Source organism: Grus americana, chromosome 13 (genome assembly GCF_028858705.1).
Source record: "Grus americana isolate bGruAme1 chromosome 13, bGruAme1.mat, whole genome shotgun sequence".
Taxonomy (NCBI): Eukaryota; Metazoa; Chordata; class Aves; order Gruiformes; family Gruidae; genus Grus; species Grus americana.
In genome coordinates, this window is record NC_072864.1 from 11,869,502 (window position 1) to 11,891,187 (window position 21,686).

At 37.3% G+C, this 21,686-nt stretch overlaps 1 protein-coding gene across 1 annotated transcript; it reads right to left on the reverse strand.

Annotated features, from left to right (window-relative positions):
- Positions 1 to 1,871: 1,871 nt before the first annotated feature.
- On the reverse strand, positions 1,872 to 21,603 carry WDR88 (WD repeat domain 88). Its single transcript, XM_054840757.1, has 11 exons — positions 20,674 to 21,603; positions 19,910 to 20,020; positions 16,156 to 16,244; positions 12,847 to 12,910; positions 12,227 to 12,365; positions 11,174 to 11,303; positions 8,332 to 8,516; positions 6,871 to 6,953; positions 4,576 to 4,644; positions 4,087 to 4,179; positions 1,872 to 2,637 (listed from the first exon to the last, which is right to left on the reverse strand). Exons 1-11 carry the CDS (start codon positions 20,767 to 20,769, stop codon positions 2,500 to 2,502), a joined length of 1,197 nt encoding a protein of 398 aa, XP_054696732.1. The 5' UTR covers positions 20,770 to 21,603; the 3' UTR covers positions 1,872 to 2,499.
- Between the last annotated feature and the right edge of the window lie 83 nt (positions 21,604 to 21,686).

Sequence of the window (21,686 nt, forward strand, 5' to 3'; positions counted from 1 at the left end):
TTGTCATAGTAACATAGCACTGCAATTTGCAACATTTTGGTTAAACCTCACCAAACAGGATGTTCTCTGGTGCAGAATGGTGCAGAAAGATTGCCTTTTCTCGTCCAACCCAATTTGATCACCAAATTACCTCCAATTACTTATTACACAGCGCCTTGTACTGCAGCTGTGAAGAGCCGGGAAAAGAATGGCTGCGGCCACTGCTCTGCCGGACTTCTCTGTGCGGGACTGTCAACTGCACGCACACGTTAGCATTTGTTTTGGCACAACATCTGAAGGAAAATACGTAAATGTCAGCATTTCAAAAAAATATTTAGGCAAGATTGCTTAGGATTAGGCTCCAGTCCCGCCTTATCCCAGCGTCTCGATTGCCCAAGGCTCACAGCAGAAGATACTCAGGGAAGATCGGGCCTCAATTACACGCTGCAATCATCTACAATGATGCAAAATTTAACCTACAATATGCATACACACACATTGCTCATGTGCTTGATGATCTGTGCACACACATAACACTAGAGTGCCTGCTCAAACATGCACATGTTCGTACAAGCTAAATAATCAGAAAAAGCCATTTGGGTAGCTTTCCACAGAGCGCATTAGAATTCTTCAAACGGGATTGATGCTGCCACCAGAAAAACACCTTCCCTTGGGGCCCCAGCCCATTAGGCTATTACCTGCGCAGAGCAGCAAACGAGGATGCGCCACACCAAGAAACGGATGTTTTTACCCGGTAGGAACGAGCCATGAACGAACACAGAGGCTGAGGCTGGCCCACAACCCAAGGTTATCGGCAAAGAATCATCTTCATGAATAGACCTGATTACAGGCCTGGAGTGTAATCAGAATCTGCAAAGCGTAGAGATTGCTTTGGCAATTTAACAGTCATCTAAGGCATATTTACAGCCAAATTATAGATGTTATTCTTCAAATAACTCCTACAGAAGGACAGCCACACAGACTTGGTCTAAATCAGTCTTACAACTTTCTCATCAGGTTAGGGCAAGCTCACATGGCACGCAAGTACTACACAAGTGCTGGTAACGGACAGAAAACAGCAATAAGTAATAAAACTTACTGGTTTTATTAAAGCCAGAATGTAAGAATGCATTTTTCCTTGTTTTTCTCAATTTGGGAAATAGAGGATTCATTCAAAAGAAAATTTCACATTACTAATGCAAAATGAACCAAGTCTCTTTATTTACCCTTTTCAGCTCAAAAAATCAAATCTCTATTTTTTCCACTGAAACAGGGAAAAAAAGCAACAAAGAACACTTTCAATTCTAATATAACATTAATTATCCTAGGAGTAATCTTTTCTAACATACAGAAATTAGGTCAGTATTACTAACTACATTAACAGCTGAATTAATTTGGCTTTAAACATGCATATTTTATGTGATCTGTTTAAAAAAAAACCATGAGAATAGATACAGCATTTTCTTTTAGCTTCTGTTAACAAAACAATATTTAATTAAGGAGTAAAGAGGGGAAAAGAATGCTGGAAAATACTACAATTTGTCACCTAATACTTATTCAAAGCCATAAATCTGTACAAAACATACTATTCCCTACAAATATTTTTCATTTAACCTTGGATTCAAGAGTAATTGTTACTACACAATTCACATAATTTAAAAAAGGGAAAAAACCTACCTACTTAGATTTCTTTGTACTCCACAGCTTGACTGCATTCCAGGCTGTCACATGCCCAGTTCCAACTATTTTCCCCACTTTAAGTTCCTTTTAGAAAGAAGTGTTGAAAAGGTTGAAAACACTATTTTTAGGAATAAGGCTTCCGAACATTTTGAAACACTTACTCTTTTATTAATTGACATTCTCACATAGACTGAATAGATATAATCCGCTCAGTGTTGCTCCTAAGGGTAGAAATAATACCACGCTCCTTGTTGGAGGGAGCCTTTATTGCACAGAACTAATTTGTGCTGCATCATGTCAGACACAAACCACAACTTACTCTCAATGCCTGAAAGCCCCTTTACAAAATTTTTGTAAGCGGTATGGCAACAAGTTGGAAAAAAGTTCATAGTCTTATTCATGGTTTTAGTCACAAAACTCTTTCTGATGTCCACCGACTGCAAAGATTCTTTGTTTGCCATACTAAAGAAGAGTGGCTTATCTAAAGAACAGAAGGAAATCTATCAATAATTTACATATCCATATATTTTCTTTAGTAAATTTAAACTTGGTACAAGTGTATTCATTTAAAATTGCTTAACATTTCCCAAAGGACAAGTCGGTTTATTCTCTACTACCATGCAGCCCAAATAAGATTTCTACTCGTGGGGATTTTATTCTTTACCTGATACATCACAGCTATTTAATGGATTAGTACAATGTATTTTATTATTCTTCATACAGAGTACTATGGTAGAGCAAGGTTAGAGGAAAGTCCTAGCTTTATATATGTATTACATAAAGATGTACAGACCGCCATTTATACTTAAATGTGTTAACGTCCCCAGACTCTAGATTAATTTAAAAATTGGGAGAAACAGAAGGTGGGAATGGCAAACTTTTTCTCACTGGAGAAGACAGACGACAGAATACACACTTGGACATCATTTCAGAGTCACTATGTTGCAGGCATAAGAAAGGTTTTTCACATTCTTCACACTGGAGTAAATAAAACAAAAAATGGTAATTCAGTTAATCATCTGTGACAGACGTGCATTATTTCACCCATGATGGTACAGCTCTATGTACACATACACCTAGGCCTGATTTTCGAGATGCACTGAGTGTGTATAACTGTCATAAACTTGACAGAGATAGTGCTGCTCAAAATTCATTCCTGTGATGAATGGAGTTTTTCCGCTCAATAGAACTATATTTTATGTGAACTCTGATTTTATTTTTTTTCAACTAATACAGTAGCATACTTTACTTTTTGGGTGGCTTGATGGGTATCCAGTTTTTAGCTGTTCTGTCTTGGTGATAATCACTGGGTGGTTTGGGGCTTGTTTACTTTTTTTTTTTTTTTAACCTGACCATTATTTGACTAAAGGAGCAATGTAGGGAAAAAAATAAAAAAGGAAAATTGATACATAACAATAATTTTAGAGGAAATATTAACCCACTGTAGTCAGTACAAAGAAGTTTCTTCTGCTGACTACACACATATTCATGAAGTTTAATCCACTTCTAACAGAGTCAACATAACATTGTTTCCCAATTCACTACTTGTGAAACTATTTACAGAAAATTTGAGATATTTTTCTAACTATTTGGTATGCTTTAAGTATTGCTAAAACACACCAAAAATCCTTTCCTATACCAATTTTAACCATACTCTCAAATTTCTGTTAATTGATACACATTGAACACATCTTCACTGCTGGCACATTTATAAAACTCATTTAACAGCTTAAACACTGTACACTGCTTTTGAATACCAGCTATTCAACAAGAAAGTCAGATAAAAATATTATAGAAATAATTAAAAAGTTAGTTCTTTTTCATGCAGTGTCACTTAATGGTTATTGACAAGGAGAAAAATATACATAAGATCTTGCAAACCCACTACCAAAACCAATTGAGGGACTGTAATAAAAAGCATGTTTCGATAGCAACAAGCTTGTTAATGTTCTTCTTTCCTAACATCTATTTATAATTCATGTTTTAGAAGTCAGAATACATACAGTCTCAGCTTTAAAAAGACACTGCTCAGAATTTCTATAAGCTGATTTAAGTCCAGGAGCACATGAATATTACCTGCCTTGGTTTAGTAATACTCCTATATAAGTGGCCAATTACTCTGCAGAAGCATCAAGTGTAGAAAACCAAAATATGTTTATTTGTAAAAGTACACATACATGGCTATGTTTTCTAAAAACAAAAATGCACCTGTATATGAAAATTGGTGTCCTTACCAAAATCAATTTAAAAAAATAACTGTTATTACCACATCCCACTCCCAAAACCAGATTTCACAATCTTTGCAAAGAGAGAACAAACACAATGAATTTTTGTTTTCACACTAGGTATGTGACACCTTTCCTTTAACATTTGAAGTTTCTTTCTGCATAAAGTATGAGGTGTGGTTAAAAAACAAAGTGATAGAACCTGAGCAATTTTTGAGCCACTTGCTTTTCTGCTTTCTATCACTGAAGCAATATGATCCATCTTTTCAATATTCCACAATCTCAAAGTAGAATCCTGAGAAAAAGATGCAATTATTTTGATGTATTTGCATATTACCAAAAGAGTGATTTACATAATTTCCCTAAAGATGAAATCTCATCTGATGAACCGTCTCAATACAAGGGCTAAACTCTCTCACATTTAAATACCATGTCTTTAGAAACAATCTTTAGCAATCTTAAAACTGCCCACACATTTTAAAATAACCAAAAATAAACATACTTATCAAATTCTTTTAATGATTTTCTGTAGTTATGTGAGGTAAATAATGATTACAACTTAGTGCTTTTATGAACAACTTCACCATTGTTAAATTTCATCCAAAAAACAAAAAAGCTAAAAACAAAGGATGAAATCTTCACAACCATTTATAAGTTAGCTCCTGAAACCACATCAGGAATTAGTGATTACCTTTGAGGCTGAAAGAATCCATTTATTGTTTTTGCTAATTTCAACATCTGTCACCCAGTCCCAATGACCCTACAATAAAGCAAAAATTTAACTACAACACAAGGGGAAAAAAATTATTCTTTTTATTGTAATTTAAAAACCCCATCTATTTGTACCATAAATCCATTTTGAAATGCAGTGAGAAAATTCTTATCTAGACTACCTCATGTCTAGTCAAGAAAAGAAATTGCTATGAAGTTCATAGTTCCTACATATACCTGAAAACAGCGACTGTTATGATCTCTAGTAACCAGACCACCAGTTGTAGCACTCAGAACCACAGCTACACGGTTACAGGCTTAAGCTCCATTTAAGCATAGGTCTCTTCTATTTTTTAAACAGTTTAATAAAGAATTGTAAAGAGAGAGTTGACTTCTAATACTCATTACTTAAAAAAATCTCGAGGCTGTTTATCATGTGATAATGGAGGGAACAGCTGGGGGAACAGACAGCAGCTTCCCCCCCATTTTAAGGGAAGCAAACCAGTTCTGAAAGCAGGCCAAGTCAGGCAGCTCTATCAGATATCCTCGCCCTGACAACAGCAGCACAGCTGGTTTGAGGTTAACAGCATTGAGTTGGCATAAGAATAGAAACAGGTTAAAATCTAAAATTAATTATTTATTCCAGCTCGGGAGGTTATTCAAACATGAATGGTATTAATAGATAAAATTCCTAGAGTTTAGGAAGGCATGGTGTCATTTTGATAGACAAATGCCACACCTGAGAAATACAATAAAAACATGAACATATATTTTTCCAGCACAGAAAAGTAGTCAAACATGCATACATAAAACATGGCGTTTATAGCAGAATCTTTAAAACATGTTTTTAAACTGAGTTATGAGCTCAGAATATAATTATACCAAGGCAGATACTAAACCGGAATTCTCCATAGTTACAAAGATTATTAGCATTTAAACAGATGCCTTCTTTTTTTATGGGAAACTGAGTTACAGTGATTGCTATGAACTGGGAAATTTGCAGCAGCTGTATTATGTAAAGCACCGACGCTGGTGGAGAATGTGTACTGTTACTTCTCAAAAGGTTTAATCAGTACAGTTCCAATTCTGGAGGTTAGGTAAGCTTACTTTTAAGGTAACAGTGTGAGGCACAGGCTTATGAGCTCTCTCTTCTATAAGAAGATACTATCTTGAATACAACAGCAGTTGAAAGTGATTTTTAAGCCCAAGGTTTTGAAGGAAAGTGGTTTTTTCTGAGATCTTCCAGGTGGGTTTATTCGTGAGCGTTTTAACTAAGCCTTGAATAGTGTATGCAGTAAGTAAAAAAGTCCATTAAAATAATATTTTCATGAGATACGAAAGAGCCAAGGTTGCAAATCTGAACTCTGACATTGCTTGACTTCTGTGAAATTAATATTTGCGAAATGCATGCACATAGCTTTATGAGTACTCTTAATCCTTTTCCTCAACCCACATGTCTGATCATTAGTTCAAGTCTTGTGGATTGTTTCCACTAAAATAAGAAATGAATGAAAGGTATTGTAATATAATATGGTATGATTGCAAAAAAATAAAGTCATGATGGCACAAAAAAAAACCTAACGAGAGATTTTTTTATTTTACACAGGTGTTATTTACCACCTCAAATTTTGAGTAGTATTACCATGGATATGGAAGAAAAGAGGAGGCCTAGCTCTAAGCAGGGATAGGTAAATACTGAATAGCTACCTCATTTACAGAATTGTCCATCCTAGAAAGTACTGTAACATTGTGGACCACATCCCCGTCCCTATCAGCAGTCATGTAAACTATGTAACCCAGGGACTGAGCTAAGCTTGACAACCTCAACACTGACATTTACTTTTTTTTTTATGTTTTTAATGTACTGTTTTCTGTGGACATAAGCAAGCACATAAACACACAGATATATGAGAGTGCGGCATTTCAAAATTACTATATGCACTATCTAGGCTCTTGTTACTTGCTGGAAGAAACTCCCTCCTAAAACATAGGTACAACTCCATTCAATATAATCCTTAAGTGAGCTTGTCCATAAAAAGAGAAATGTAATAGCTTATTAACAACTGACTTGACAAAGGTAGTATTTTTGTAGGTAATTGTATAAGAATATACTGTTGTAGGAAATTCAGTCACACGAATCCAGGATATATTCCTGCCTGTATCTAAAAAGGATAGGCAAGGGTATTTGTCGGGTAATGAAATATACAATGCTCTTAAACCAGCAATACATTTTACACCTTCTCATCAAACTAGTGACCAAATCAGAGTTCAGTACCTTTAAGCTTAGCTTTTTATAGCATGCCTCTGTATCCCATATAGCTATAGTTTTGTCATATCCGCCAGACACAACAAGTGATGCTGAAATATAAAATCAGAATACTATATTTTATCTTTGCTTTGTCATACAGACTAATAAAAGAGGCTCCTTCTAATGGTGAGTCACACTTTATAAAAAAAAAAACAAACCAATGAGCTATTGGTCATGCTTTAACAAAATAGCAGAAGTTCCTTTCAGCTGCTTGTTGTTAATGTTCTTAATTTTGTAAATATTAATACATAAATTTAGCAAACACACAACTGAGTGGAAAAAAACATACATGAAAAATGTTGTTGACTTAGAAAATTAAGGAGATACCTTGTTTAAAAATTCAAATATAGAGAATACTTTCAGAATTGTTAGGTCAACTGTGAATAAAAGCAAAAAAGTAGAGTTAAGTGTGGAAAGCATGCTTTCAGATTCCAGCATTCATAAGCCTATCTGCATTTGCATGTCTTCAAGCCACAGGTACATTTTCCCCCACAGAGTTGCTATTTATTTGAGTTGCCTAACTCAGAAGGCACTGTTTGGGTATCACTGCAGGTTAACCCAGTCGGCACTTTGGGAGTCATCTTTACTGGAGTATTCAGGTGTGAAGTTGCAAAAGAAAACAGCCAATTAGATCACAATGTGCAGAAATTCATACTAATCCATCCCAGTGAAAAGCAAGTTGTTTCAGTGCAGTAGCAGTTTGCAGTAACACTAATTTCATGTTGTGGAGAGACCAGGAGTTCTCTATGACCTAGTGAAAGTAATGGAACTGGGGCAGTAAGAAATAGCTCCCCACTACCTCCCCTCAGACACAGGTAAACTGGGGAGTCTGTTTCTTCTTCCTATTGTCCCCATATCCAAGCATCAAGGAGACATCAAGTTCCAGGTGCCAAATTGTCTTGCTGTAACTCATAAATATCATCTAATTTGAACATGGTAGTTTATGTGCTCCATCTGTGTAGGTGAGAACGTCCATGAAGTTTTTCAGAAGTGTATTACTAGCATACGTTGTTTGGGCTGTGAAGTAACCTAACTTTTGGGGGTACTAACAAAGACATACACATTTTCATAATTATTACAGACCAATACAGTATTTCCTGAACATGTTTTTTCAGCTAACTAATTCTAGGAGAATAGCTGAAAGTGCTAAGTTAATATTCTAACATAGTATTGTGCTTTTGCTCCATTATGATCTTTTTATTATACCTCTTGATGGGTGTATCAATTAAGCAAGTGTTCCAGTTGCCTGGTTAAGATGGAACACAGACCATCAACTTCAATTTACTTATTTACATGAACATCATTTTCTCATGTTATCTTGGAAATGATTAATTAATTACCTGCATGATTAGAGTGGTCACTCATGGTTCATCTGAGACGTCCTATAGATATTAAGATACATCATGCACTAGTATTAAGATAACTCACCATCTTGGCTAAAAAGGCAGGAACTAACAGAACCCTCATGCCCTTGGTTCAAGGAAACGGGTTCATGACACTGGAATTCTCCTGTCTTTATGTCCCATATTTTTAAGCTTTTGTCCCAGGATGCTGTGCATAAGTAATGACCATCAGAGGTAAAGCAGCAATCTGAGATAGCATTGCTGTGTCCCCTGAAACACAGATGACAAACACAGAAAGAGCGAGCTTTTGTAACCATTACAAATCTATCAAAGAGCCTCCTGCAATATTAAGCACGCCATCTCCATCCAGTAAAGCACCACAGGCATAGTGTGAATTTTAATCATATGAATAGTTCTGTAAAGTCTCTGGAGCTGCTTACAACCTCACAGCCAGCATGGGTTTAAGTCCCTTATTGGATTATGTCATTTTGCAGGACAAACCCAAGTTGTTAAGTGACAAAGTGATCAGCTTTTTTTTTTTGTTGAACGCAGCTTAACAAGAAATTGTTCAGCAGCTAAAACACAACCACATTTTACTAAAAGCAAATTACCAAAAAGGCCACCCTTTTTTCATTCAGTAAGTAGCATGCATCTATCTCTACATGTAAATTTCAACTCAAACACTTAGAGGAAAAAGATTAAGCAATTCCAGATTAAAGCCTAATTTTGGAAGCAGTGATACCTATCGGAAAAGAAATCTGAATGTTCCAGAACTGGGTGAGGACTCTAGTGCTTCCTGAAATCTACAGCGAGGAAAGGATTATGAACATCTCTTACAGGAAACAATGCTGTAGCCACTGCAATTTAAAAGGAACATTACTACGTTCCAGATTGAATTTCCCATCCAAAGTAATTCCTAATCCCTCAAAGACAATTTTATTACAGTGTTTAAAGGCAGACTCTCTGATTATTGTTTTAAAAATTCAAAGCTAAATTGGTTGAGTTTATTTAAAGCCATTGATATTTTTAATGGATGATTTGACATCTCTATTGCTGTATACTTCCTTCTTAAAGTGATAAAAATATCCTAAATTGACATAATGATTTTACTGTATGCAAGAGTTTAGCATGTGAAGGCTCAGGAGATCATACAGAGCAAGGCTTCTGGCACTCGGTGTGACCTACTCCAAAAGCATGTAAGGAAAAATGATCTGGAAAAACAATCTCTGTACTCAGAGAGTGGCCATAATTGGTTCACTGTGAAAATGAAAGTACATATTGAGCTTGGGTCCGCATCTGTCCTGAATCCAGTCCTATTTCATACTGCCATTAACAATGTAGAGAATGAGATAAAGAGTACAGATGTGAAATGAAGCCAAAGAGGGTCTGCAGTTATACAAGGGAGAAGATAAAAAGTCAAAGTTATCTTCACAAACTGAAGAAATTATCGAGAAAAAAAAAAGGGTTCTAACAGCCTCTATAGGAAACAAAGCTGTCATCACTGCAGTTTGTAGGAGTCTTACAGTGTTTAATCAATTATCTAATACACGAGCTGCCTGATGAGGTCAATTTTGGCAAGTCTGACATTCTGTAGTAACATACAAATAATAAACTGCAGATTTGTATGATAACATACAAATAACAAACTGGGAACAATGGACTACATCACAGTTCTGCAAAAAAAAGGATGCAACAAATATTGACTCCTCTTCATCATCATGCTGTCAAAAAAGGTAAATCTCATCCCAGGATGTATGAATGGAGGCACATCCACAGAGAAGCATGTAATAATAGTTCATTTCCATTTTTTTTTCCAGTTAGAGGGAATACTGTTTACATTATGGGCCATATAATTCAAGAAAAATGTGGGCCAACTGGAAAGATCTCAGAGATCAACAACAAGAATGATCGATAAAATAGGAAATAATAAATATTAAATTAATAAGGATGGCTTAATCTACTGAAAAGATGACTCAGCAGATACAACAGAAGTTCTTGGATATATGTAAAAATGTAGAAGAAAACAAGGGAATAATCTGATCTCCGTGTTTGAAGTGGATCTAAACGGAAACAAGTGAGCTTAAGCTGCAGCCAAAATAGTCGACCTTAGGGAAAACTTTCTAATGATCAACACAGTGAGGCAACAGAACAGAACGTTTGGAAGCCTGTGAGGTCTTCACTGGAGCTCAACAGAAGCACAATAGATCATCCTGTGGTTGCTCTGAAGCCCAGGAATTTTATGAAGGGCTAACATGATCTGGTTGCAGTGCAAACCCTAATTATCACAAAATATTCTATAAGAACTCATAATTAATTATAAATTCCCAACATCTAGATATATTTTCTCCTTTTCTTCTGTATTATTTTTGCTTTACTCCATAATGTTTTTAAAGACTTCACTATTCTAAGTAGTATTTTATCTCCTGATTCGTGAATGACTATACATTTTTCCTAATTAGTAGAAATTAGAATGAGAAGTTTACACTGCAGTACCATAATGCATATGCTATCTTCTGCCTGCATATATATAGCCAAGAACCTAGAAGCTCTAAAAAACAGCACTAGAAATGCTTAAAGTCATCAAAAATACATTTTTTCAATTATTTACAGCAGGAAGTTTAAGTAGACCATTTTATTCACACTATGTCATTTGCTTGCGTATTACTTTATTTAGTTCAACAACTATTGTTCGTTTTCTCTAGTACAAATCTTAGTATAAATGTCACTGGTAATTGTAAAAGATACATATAATGCCATGCATAATTAACTATAGTATTGTTTCTTACTCATTAATTGTAATTGAAGTTTTATTTAGTTCAACAACTATTGTTCATTTTCTCTAGTACAAATCTTAGTATAAATTTCACTGGTAATTGTAAAAGATACATATAATGCCATGCATAATTAACTATAGTATTGTTTCTTACTCATTAATTGTAATTGAAGTGGATCGTGTTATCATATCCCATAGCTTTATAGTCTTATCATATGATACTGAAGTCACTCTTCGGTTATCAGGGTCAAAACAACATCTTGTGATTGTACTTTTGTGATGACCTATACAAAAACCATCAAGTGAGACTATTAGTTATTTTGAATAATTACATCTGGACCTCAGAACACAGGTCTGAAAGGCAGAACTACCCATAACATCTATGCATCAATCTATTTCCAAAACACTGTAATTTCAAAATTGCTGTTTTACTGGCTAGGACACTTCCTCACCTACCTCTCGATGAAAGAGAGGCCTCATAGTTACTGCAGACAGTATGAAATATGAACCTGTACCCAGGCACTCAACATACATGATTAACGTAAATTCACATGCTGCCGTGCAGTAAATTACTTCTCAGCTCCATTCCTGAAAATAAGTCTGGAAGCGTGGCCCCATAATACAGATGACGGTTAACTGCTCAGATGCTTAGGGAGCACTTAAGCAGGTAATTATATTTTAAGAATGCAAATAGCACCATTAAAATAATGTAAACATAATGTGTCCTGATAGTGTTACCTAACAGAGAGAGTTCTAATGAAGCTATTACAATCCATTTGTTGCACTTTTTATTTTTAAATGCAAATGATTTTACCATCAGGCACCGATTCACAGGAGCACATTAACCATATGCTAATTTAACATTTGTAAGACTGCTCATATATTTAGAAGCTGATTCTGCAGGAACAGCAAACTCCCTGACCTGCAGTCCTGACTGCAAGCCTCATGGGACTGAGGTCTCCCTAGTGAAATTACTTTCAAAGGGAAAGTATGCTTCAAAAACCAATCACTGTTGGTCTAATTTTGGTCCATTATCTCCTTTTTATAAATCTATTCTGAAAAATACTGGGTTTAATGTCTTACAGATAAGTTTCTTTAGACCTTCTCAAGTAAGGATATTTGAACTAATTAATTTTCTCTTTTTTTTGGTAAGAAAAAAAAAAAATCAAGAGCTGCATAAACAAGATGTAAAAGTGGTAAGTCTTACCTTGGATACGTGCCACTACTGTTGCACTCATTGCATCAAAAACATATATGTCATTTTCTCTGTCTGAACTAGATACCACATATCTACCATCACAAGAAATATTACATGAAGTTACAATGCCTTCATGTTCTACTGTCCACTAAAGAGAAAATAACAGGTTTTAGAAACATGCTTTAGGGTCAGAGAGAGTTTTACAACAGACTTTCTATAACCTGTAAGCAGGTTCAGAAAGAAGGCTTTTGATACTACTTTGTTTTGGTGAAAGCTGATAGATGTCTTTACACCAATTTTTTTCTATTTTTGCATTAGCAATAAACTTAGACAAGGCCACCTTGTTCAAATCCTAAAATGTTACTTTAATTAATCTTAAATACATCTTCTGAGACAGGCTATTATTATCATGCCTATTTGTATCTGAAATAACTGAGACATGTTCATCAAGAAACTTACCCAAGATCAAGCAATTATCAGTACCAAAACTAGGACTAAAAATCAAGCCTACCTGCCCTAACTATATGGTATTGTGCTAACAAAGAACGTTCTTATTTATCAATAAGAAAGCAATAAATCTGAATTTTACCATTGTACCTTCTGCAAGATGCACTCAAAAGGATACCTACAAGCCTTTTTCCTGTTTCCATATCCCAAGCCTTGACAGTGTTATCATATGATGATGTTACCACTCTAAAAATGATGTTTATGAAAACAACAATCAATATTTTCACTTAAAAGAAGGTATTTATAAAAAATAAATCACAACATTTAATTCTGACATTGATTTGACATCCTCATACCCACTAAATTAAAATAGATTTTTAAAGGCTACAGCAAAAATTATTGCATAACTTAGTTGAAAAAAGGATTTCAGATAGAAACTAATAATAAAAATGTCATGTATGTAATTTTCAGTGCAAGCAGTCAATGCAATTTCATTTCATCCATTACAAGATATTTAATTACTTCTAACATTAGAATAATTTTAATGCCATTATGATGTCTTTTCTTTAATGAATGTGAAGTGTTCTTGTCAGTAGGGCTTTTTGGATTTTCAGTGGTTATGTTGCTGGGTAATCCTCTACCACAAACGCTGCTCTGCACAAACACAAAGCCACATTAGACAACAAAGCTATTCAATAAGGTTTACTACAACTGGCAGTTTTCCATTAAGTGGGAGGTCAAAAATTTTTCCCTTATACACATTTATTAAAATATTCCCAAATATCTTAAGTAATACTTACAATGAAAATCAGTGGATGTGACAAATGTTTTTAGTACCAATGTAGCTTTTTTTCTTAAATAAAGTTCATAAACTGTCACTTTGATACATTTTGCCCAAGAAACTTGATGCATTAACATTCTAACAACTAAAAATACAATTTTATTATTAAAATATTTTTATTTTCTCCATATGTGTATACTTCCTGCAACCAACACAATCTCTGCTCCTATACAGAAACACATAATGCAGAAGATTACATGAAGTTTATGAACTGGAGCATTTTGGATTGTAAAGTGATTTCCAGAGCTGCACACAATGGCATTTTACTTGCTGTTTAGCAGTTTTTAAAAATATACACAATTGCAATAGGCAGCATAGCATGCGTACTATTCTGTGATCAAAAACCCAATCGATCAACTCTACAACCTGATAAAAATTGATTTAAACTATGACTTAATGATAAAATATGCCAGAAATAGTACCCCTGGAGGCACTGCATGACCTACTTAACCAAATGTTAATATATGCTGCAGTTGTTTTAATTATTATGTCCACAGATTGACACTGGATTAAGATGCATTTCTTCTTTAATTGACAAGACAGGCTTAATGGAAAGGCTATAGAATATTAATTAACACTACAGACAGAAGAAAACTTTTATGAAGGTATAAATCTCACTGACAGATGAACCTCTGAACCTTGGCTAATTCAATGTTGTTCTTCTATAGAAGTGATATATATTTATAGACCCCTTTCAGAACATATGGCAAAGACAGACTTCCAGCCCCGTGTAACTCAGAAACAGAATTAAACAAGTCCTTTGCCCTAAAAGAGGCCATAATCTATCGGACTATTCCAACATGCATTTAAGACAATAAAAAGATTCCCGTTTAATTCAGCTGACATCATACACAAAACAGAAAAGATTTAAGAGCTCCTGTACAAATTGTGGGTGAGAACAAGGTGAGATTTATGGTAGTTCACATAGATGAAGTCTGGCAGTAAACAGTCTGCTAGTAGAGTATGAAAAGTGCAAGAATGGAGAGAAGTAGGAGGATTGGAAAAGGGGGAACATAACCCCCATTTTTAAGAAGGGTAAAAAGGAAGACCCAGGGAACTACAGGCCGGTCAGTCTCACCTCCATGCCTGGCAAGATCATGGAGCAGACCCTCCTGGAGGCTATGCTCAGGCACATGGAAAACAAGAAGGTGATTTGTGACAGCCAACACGGCTTTACTAAGGGCAAATTGTGCCTGACAAACTTGGTGGCCTTCTATGATGGGGTTACAGTGTCTGTGATAAGGGAAGGGCAACTGACGTCATCTACCTGGACTTGTGCAAGGCATTTGACACTGTCCCGCACAACATCCTTGTCTCTAAATTGGAGAGACATGGATTCGATGGATGGACCACTTGGTGGATAAGGAATTGGCTGGATGGTCGCACTCAAAGAGTTGTGGTCAACGGCTCAATGTCCAAGTGGAGAACAGTGATGAGTGGCATTCCTCAGGGGTTGGTACTGGGACCGGCACTGTTCAACATCTTTGTCGGCGACATGGACAGCAGGATGGAGCGCACCCTCAGCAAGTTTGCCAATGACACCAAGCTGTGTGGTGGGGTCGACACGCTGGAGGGAAGGGATGCCATCCAGAGGGACCTTGACAGGCTGCAGAGGTGGGCCCATGCGAACCGCATGAAGTTCAACAAGGCCAAGTGCAAGGTCCTGCACATGGGTCGGCGCAATCCCAAGCACGACTATCGGCTGGGCGAGGAATGGATTGAAAGCAGCCCCAAGGAGAAGGACTTGGGGGTATTGATTGATGAGAAGCTCAACATGAGCCAGCAGTGTGCGCTCGCAGCCCAGAAAGCCAACCCTGTCCTGGGCTGCATCAAGAGAGGTGTGACCAGCAGGCCGAGGGACGTGATCCTGCCCCTCTACTCCGCTCTTGTGAGACCCCACCTGGAGTACTGCGTCCAGCTCTGGGGGCCCCAGTACAGGAGAGACATGGAGCTGTTGGAGCGAGTCCAGAGGAGGGCCACAAAGGTGATCAGAGGGATGGAGCACCTCTCCTATGAGGACAGGCTGAGAGAGTTGGGGCTGTTCGGCCTGGAGAAAAGGCGGCTCCAGGGAGATCTAATTGTGGCTTAGCAGTACCTGAAGGGGGCCTGCAGGAAAGATGGTGAAGGACTGTTTATCAGGGAGTGTAGTGACAGGACAAGGGGTAATGGGTTTAAGCTGAAGGAGGGTCGATTTAGATTAGATGTTGGAAAGAAATTCTTTCCTGTTAGAGTGGTGAGGCACTGGAACAGGTTGCCCAGAGAGGCTGTGGAGGCCCCATCCCTGGTAATGTTTAAGATCAGGCTGGATGAGGCTTTGGGCAATGTGGTCTGGTGGAGGGTGTCCCTGCCCGCAGCAGGGGGGTTGGAACTAGATGATCTTTGAGGTCCCTTCCAACCCTAACCATTCTATGATTCTATGGAGGAAAGGAGATGCAAGACAAAATTATAACAGAATGACTTATCATGGAGTACAGAAGTAAGCAAAAGAAGTTAGACTTTGATGTAGTATAAGTTAGGAAACCACAGGAAGGATTGAAAAAGTTACTTACTTGTTCTAAATTTTGTACTGTTTCCACATGCACTGAAATTGAACCTTGAAAGCATAAAAAAACCGCACTTTTTAAAATAAATTAAAATAGAAAATGGTCACCTTCTGTCATCAGGAGTCAAGTTGCACTCAGAAATTGGGGCGGTGTGTTCTTCTTCAAAAACTTGAATAGGAAAACCTTTCTCAACATCCTTGAATAAATCCAAATGAGTTTGATTAGGAGGGGGTTTGCTGAATTGTAGAAAAAGTATGAAGCATCATAAAGTAAGGGAAGATAAAGCTTGTGAAATCAGTAAAGTTAGTCTTATTTCAGTTACTCCTACAATCTCAGACCCTCTGTTCCTTCTTTTCATTTCCAGACTGACTGAAACAGAGTTCTTCATCTAACACACCCAGACTTCTATTTATGTCCTACCCATCACAATAGTTTTCACCAGAAATTTCTAGAAGACAGTTCTCCTTAGACTCTCACATCCATGTCCATACCTAAATCCTGGCAAGTCTTTCTTCATAAACTACTATATGGCTTTCAATTTTCATTCATACTTAAAACTCTCACTCTCAAGGCCTGCCATCCCTGTATCAATTATTGCAACATCATTTTCTTCACAACTGCAGTCTCCCCTGCTTGTATCCATGTGCAATGCTCTTCCACAGATTTCCCTTTACTGTCCGTATTATCTCATTCCCTCAGTTTGTGTTCCTTCATTGATTCCTCGTTCTGTCACAAATACAAGCCTTGCCTTCAAATGCAAAGCTCTCTGTGATTTATCCCCAGACATCATCTCCCTTCTGCCCTACCTTTGACGTCAGCCTTTGTCACTCAGTTGTTACACTTTCAAAATTTATGAGTCCCCTTTGCTGTCCTTCATGTTTTGAAGGAGTTGTCTATAAATAACTAGAAATCTCTCTCATAATACAAAATCCCATTCACGTCTGTTTTGTGATTCCCACAACAGCAATCAACAGATTGCTGAAGTGCTAAGATGATGACCCATACTGCATTACACAGTTTATTTATCACAGAATCAGTCAGGTTGGAAAAGACTTTTAAGATCATCGAGTTCAACCGTAAACCTAACACTGCCAAGTCCACCACTAAACCATGTCCCTACATGCCACATCTACACATCTTTTAAACACCTCCAGGTGACTCCACCACGTCCCTAGGCAGCCTGTTCCAATGCTTGACAACTCTTTCAGTGAAGGCATTTTTCCTAATAGCCAATCTACACCTCCCCTGGTGCAAGCTATATTTCTCCATCATCTTCTATCTACTTTGTAACACAGATATTTTTAAGTGATTTCAGGAAGGGAACTCTCTTTTTGTCATATATGTATAATGTTCAAAGCATAGTGCAGTCCTAACCCAAGAGTAAAGCCTTGAAGTTATTTAGCAATACAAATAAAAATATTAATCAAGTTTTACACATGGATTGTGGTGCCTGGCTATAAATATCAAAACAAAAAAAACCTGGAGGGCTGCTGACATGCAGGGTAACTCAAAGATCAAAGTATCACAGGATCGGTCATCAGAACCTTCATCTAGGTAAATAATCTTCTATTTCCATGATTAACCAAATTATTTCAATTAGATTTTTGTTTGTGTAAGTACCAAGAGGCTTCAGAATCAGTCTGGAAGCAAGCAACATAAACACCCTTCATTGTGTATGTGTTCTTTCATTTGTCTTCATTATGAGAATAAAATCTTGCACCTCTGACTGCTGCTCCCCTTTTTAACATCAATTGTCAAGTCTCAGATCTAGAGCTGCTTCCTTACAAGAACTTTCACTTTGCTATCCTGCTAACTTGGCAGCTCTCGGTAACAGAAAAAAATGGAGTGAAATTAGATTTATTTTTCACTTATTTTCTGAATGTGTGTCAATGCACTATAGGCCTAGCAACTGACACTAGAATCATTAGGAATGTCTCTAAGACTGAAGAAAAAAAAAACCCCAAAACCAGATCAAAGTTACCATATGTTCTTGTTCTATTTTTCTGAATCAAAAAAGCCTTGCAGTTACAACTGCCCTTCTAGACTTATCTAGTCTTTGCTGTGTGCACTATTAATCTTTATTTTCCAAAAGATGTGTAGGCTGTCAGTGAGATATGGTCTGTTCTCAAGAGGAACTTCAAATGCTTTCTCAGTACACTCAATCATTTGATATCTACTCTTTCAAAGGGAGAAAAAAAGAAAAAAAAACCACCCCCAAAGTGAAATTGTCAGGGCTGGCCTAGCCCCCCGCAACCAAGTCCTCTGTACTCTCCTGAATTTCAATTGCTTCAGCTGTTCCTGCAGAGGCAAAAATTAGACTAGTCCAGACAAAATTAATCTTATCAAAATAAATGAACATAATTTTGCCTATACATTGCTATCAGAAAGTTCCCAATACTCAGGCAAATACTTTTCAATAGATTCCGAAAAATAAGCATTGCTCAACAAGTGTTGAATAAATCTTTCTTAGATAAAAATTATAATGTTTCTTAGACAGATTAACCCTTCCATACTTCAGGCAAATAGCACATTATAGTCTTTCCAGCAAAAAGAACATTCATGGATCTACTGTGCTTAAAAAAATTAATGGATTACCTTCTTATTTTTGGGTCTTGACTTCAGTTTACTTACACGTAAGACAGCTGAATAACATTTCACTATAGAAAAATACAAGTTTCAGTTCTCGGTTCAGACAAAGCAGGAAAGTTTGGAACTGTCAATCCGACAGTTATTAAACTATAATTGTAATGACTAACACACTGAGATACTTATTTTTATTACACTTTTATTTCTCCTCTCTACAATATTTGCTTAAGATCTCCACGTTTATTTACTTTGGAACTGATCATGAAAAGATGGGACTTTTTGCATTCTAGACTTCCCGATTTCTCAGATCTAGCCATCCACAGCTCTTGGATAACATAATGGTGCTAACCTGAACACTACCTGGACTTCTTACACTTTTAGGGTTCTTGGGGTTTTTTCAGTACATTTGAAAAAAGGTTTGGATTATAGTAGAAGACTAGTACTGCATTGGTAAGAAGTCAACACTTTAGATCCTTTATAAAATTATTTCATCTGTATTCCTATCATATTAAGGCATTACTATAACTCATTACCAATTCTTGAATCAAGTCATGACAGTTTAATACATGCCAGATCTCAATGCCTGCCATCTATTTAGCACAGCTACACCGTCATTTGCTTGCGTGAAACTCAAGGGCTCACATAACTATATGTCTCCAAGCTATCTTTGAGACTAAAGTTAGATTTGATCACCCAGAATCTGTACACTTCCCCAGATCAGATCTTGCCACTGCCCTCCCCAAGGTGGCTGGAATTTTAGGGAAAGGCCAGCTAACTACATAAAACTTGGAGGAGCAAGAAAATAAAGGGTGCAAATCAAGATCTAAATAAAAGGAAGAAGCAAGTTGCAAGTATGAAAAGACCATGGCCATGCTGATAACAACTGTGTGATCCCTAACTTCTACTTCTCCACAGACAAGCATATACATAAACAAGTCAGAAAAAGGAACTTTCAGGATGAAAAAAAGTAAGCTTTGTGTATTAACTTATAGTTTTAAAATATTAATAAACTAGAGCTCTGATTCAGTGTATGCTACATATGTTTTAAAGGGTCACCCTTTAATGTCAAAGAATATGTTCAAAGTATGAAATAGAAGTTTTACTATTTATCTGTGACTGCAAAAACATTTACAGTTGCTATTTTTAAACTTCAGTAAAATATCTTCAGAAGGCTCCTTGGTGATTCAGTCAATCTTCACGCCTGTATAACATTCCTTGTTTGATTTCAGCTTTAAGATTTTTTTTTAATTTGTTGTTGTTGCATTTGTAACATACCCAGAGCTTCATTGTTCTATCGTGAGAGCATGAAAGTATGTTTGTGTCTTCAAAGCAAAAATGGCAGGAGCTCACAGTATCACTGTGTCCTCTCAGAGTTTTAAATTGGACCTGTAAAGGAACAGAGCAAAGTTTAGGAATACTTTTCCTTGAAATTATTTTTGACAGCTTAGTCCACGAGGGGGAGTATGAAAGCAAGAACTGGAGCAGAATATTTTGAGTTCCATTTGTCTGAGAAGAGTTCCCATCCTCTCCTTGGTACTAGCTTGGAGCTGATTTACCACATCTGGTTGAGAAAGAAAGGTTGACAGATGTGGATTTTATTTTTCTGGAGGAGAAGGAAGTTTGGATTGGTTTTGTTTCCTAATTCCTCTTCCTCTCATAAAAAGTAATATTTATCTTTAAAGTCCCTCTCAAGTTTTTCAAACACCCATTTCCCTTGGTTCTGGCCCACTGAAGGGCAGCACATCAAGCTCTTAGGCCACACGTTTTAGCTAAGACCGTTACAAATTTTGTCAAAGATGTTTTGATGTGACTTTTCTTCAGTCATTTGGGAATTTGCTCATGACTGTCCAGTATGCGTTTGTGTGAACAGCGCTAACAAAAAAACCTGGTGCCGTGAGCATTAACCACACGTAAATCGACAGACAGCACTGCACCCCTCACCTTTCAGCAGCCCCACTGCCCCCGGGCACAACGCCCGCCTGCGCCAGTCCTCCCCGCCCGCCAAGGCCGGGCCCTCCCTCTGTCCCTCCCCGGCCTACCTGCGCCGTCAGCTCACGATGGTCCAGGCGAGCCTCCACCGGGGAAAGCTCCGGCCCCAGCGCCAAACGCTCCCCACGGCCGCTCCCCGCCGCCATTGGGCCCCGCGTTACCTCAGGCGGCGGGAGCGGCGCTCGGGGCCGGGCCTCACTGTCCGCCGCCGCCGCCGCGGAAGAGGGGCGGACGCGGGGTTCGATCCTACCGCTGCTGCGTTACTGCTCCCGCCGAGCCCCTCTGAAGCGTTAACAGGGCCCAAACTCCGAGCAACTGCCGTGGAAGGCTGTTGTCGGGTTTATTTTTTTTTCCTGCAACGGAGGCAGCCACAAGGCCCAATGTCTCATTTTTCCCTCCATCACTCCAGTTTTCTTGTTGACTTCACGTTTAAAACCGCGCAATCTGTGTGTCAACACAAGACTATTGCATCACCTTGCTCGCATCAAGAGCTCTCACAAAGCTGTGCATACTGAAAAATACATTAAATCAGGCACCAGAGAACTGCCATCTACAACACTGAATTTCAGTTTCAGGCTTTTGTTAGTAGTTTTAAGCAGGAATATTCTTTTGGTTTCTCTGTACACCTGGAAAGATAAAATAGACCCCCAGAATTTAACGGCCTGATCATTCTAAAGCAGTTCAGTTTATATTAAAATATTTCTACAAGATGTTTTTTAAATGTACTGCGTGAAACAAAGTGCTATAAAGAGTTTTAATTGTAACTACATAAAATAAGGCAGATTAGTACTGTAACTATAATCTTCTAGTTCATTAGCCTTAATAATTTGTGTCAAAGTGACAGTTTATTGGTTTAGATCTGCTATGGTAAATGCTATATACAATTTGGAGATGTAAAAGTAACTCCACGTACAGCCAGATACTGCAAAATGCAATAGGAAATTCTGCATTAGGCTCATTAAAAATACTTGCACCCAATACAAATTTTACATTGCTTTAGTTTTTAACTTCCTAACATAATTCAGACTGAAGTTTACTCTCCAGCATTTTAGAGGTCCTAGGC

Coding starts and splice junctions, on each gene's coding strand:
- WDR88 (XM_054840757.1), bottom strand. CDS start 20,769: ATGGCGGCGGGGAGCGGCCGTGGGGAGCGTTTGGCGCTGGGGCCGGAG. Junction 12,911..16,155: donor TTGACTCCTGATGACAGAAG/GTGACCATTTTC, acceptor CATCATTTTTAG/AGTGGTAACATCATCATATG. Junction 4,645..6,870: donor ATAAAAAGCTAAGCTTAAAG/GTACTGAACTCT, acceptor GCTTTATTGTAG/GGTCATTGGGACTGGGTGAC.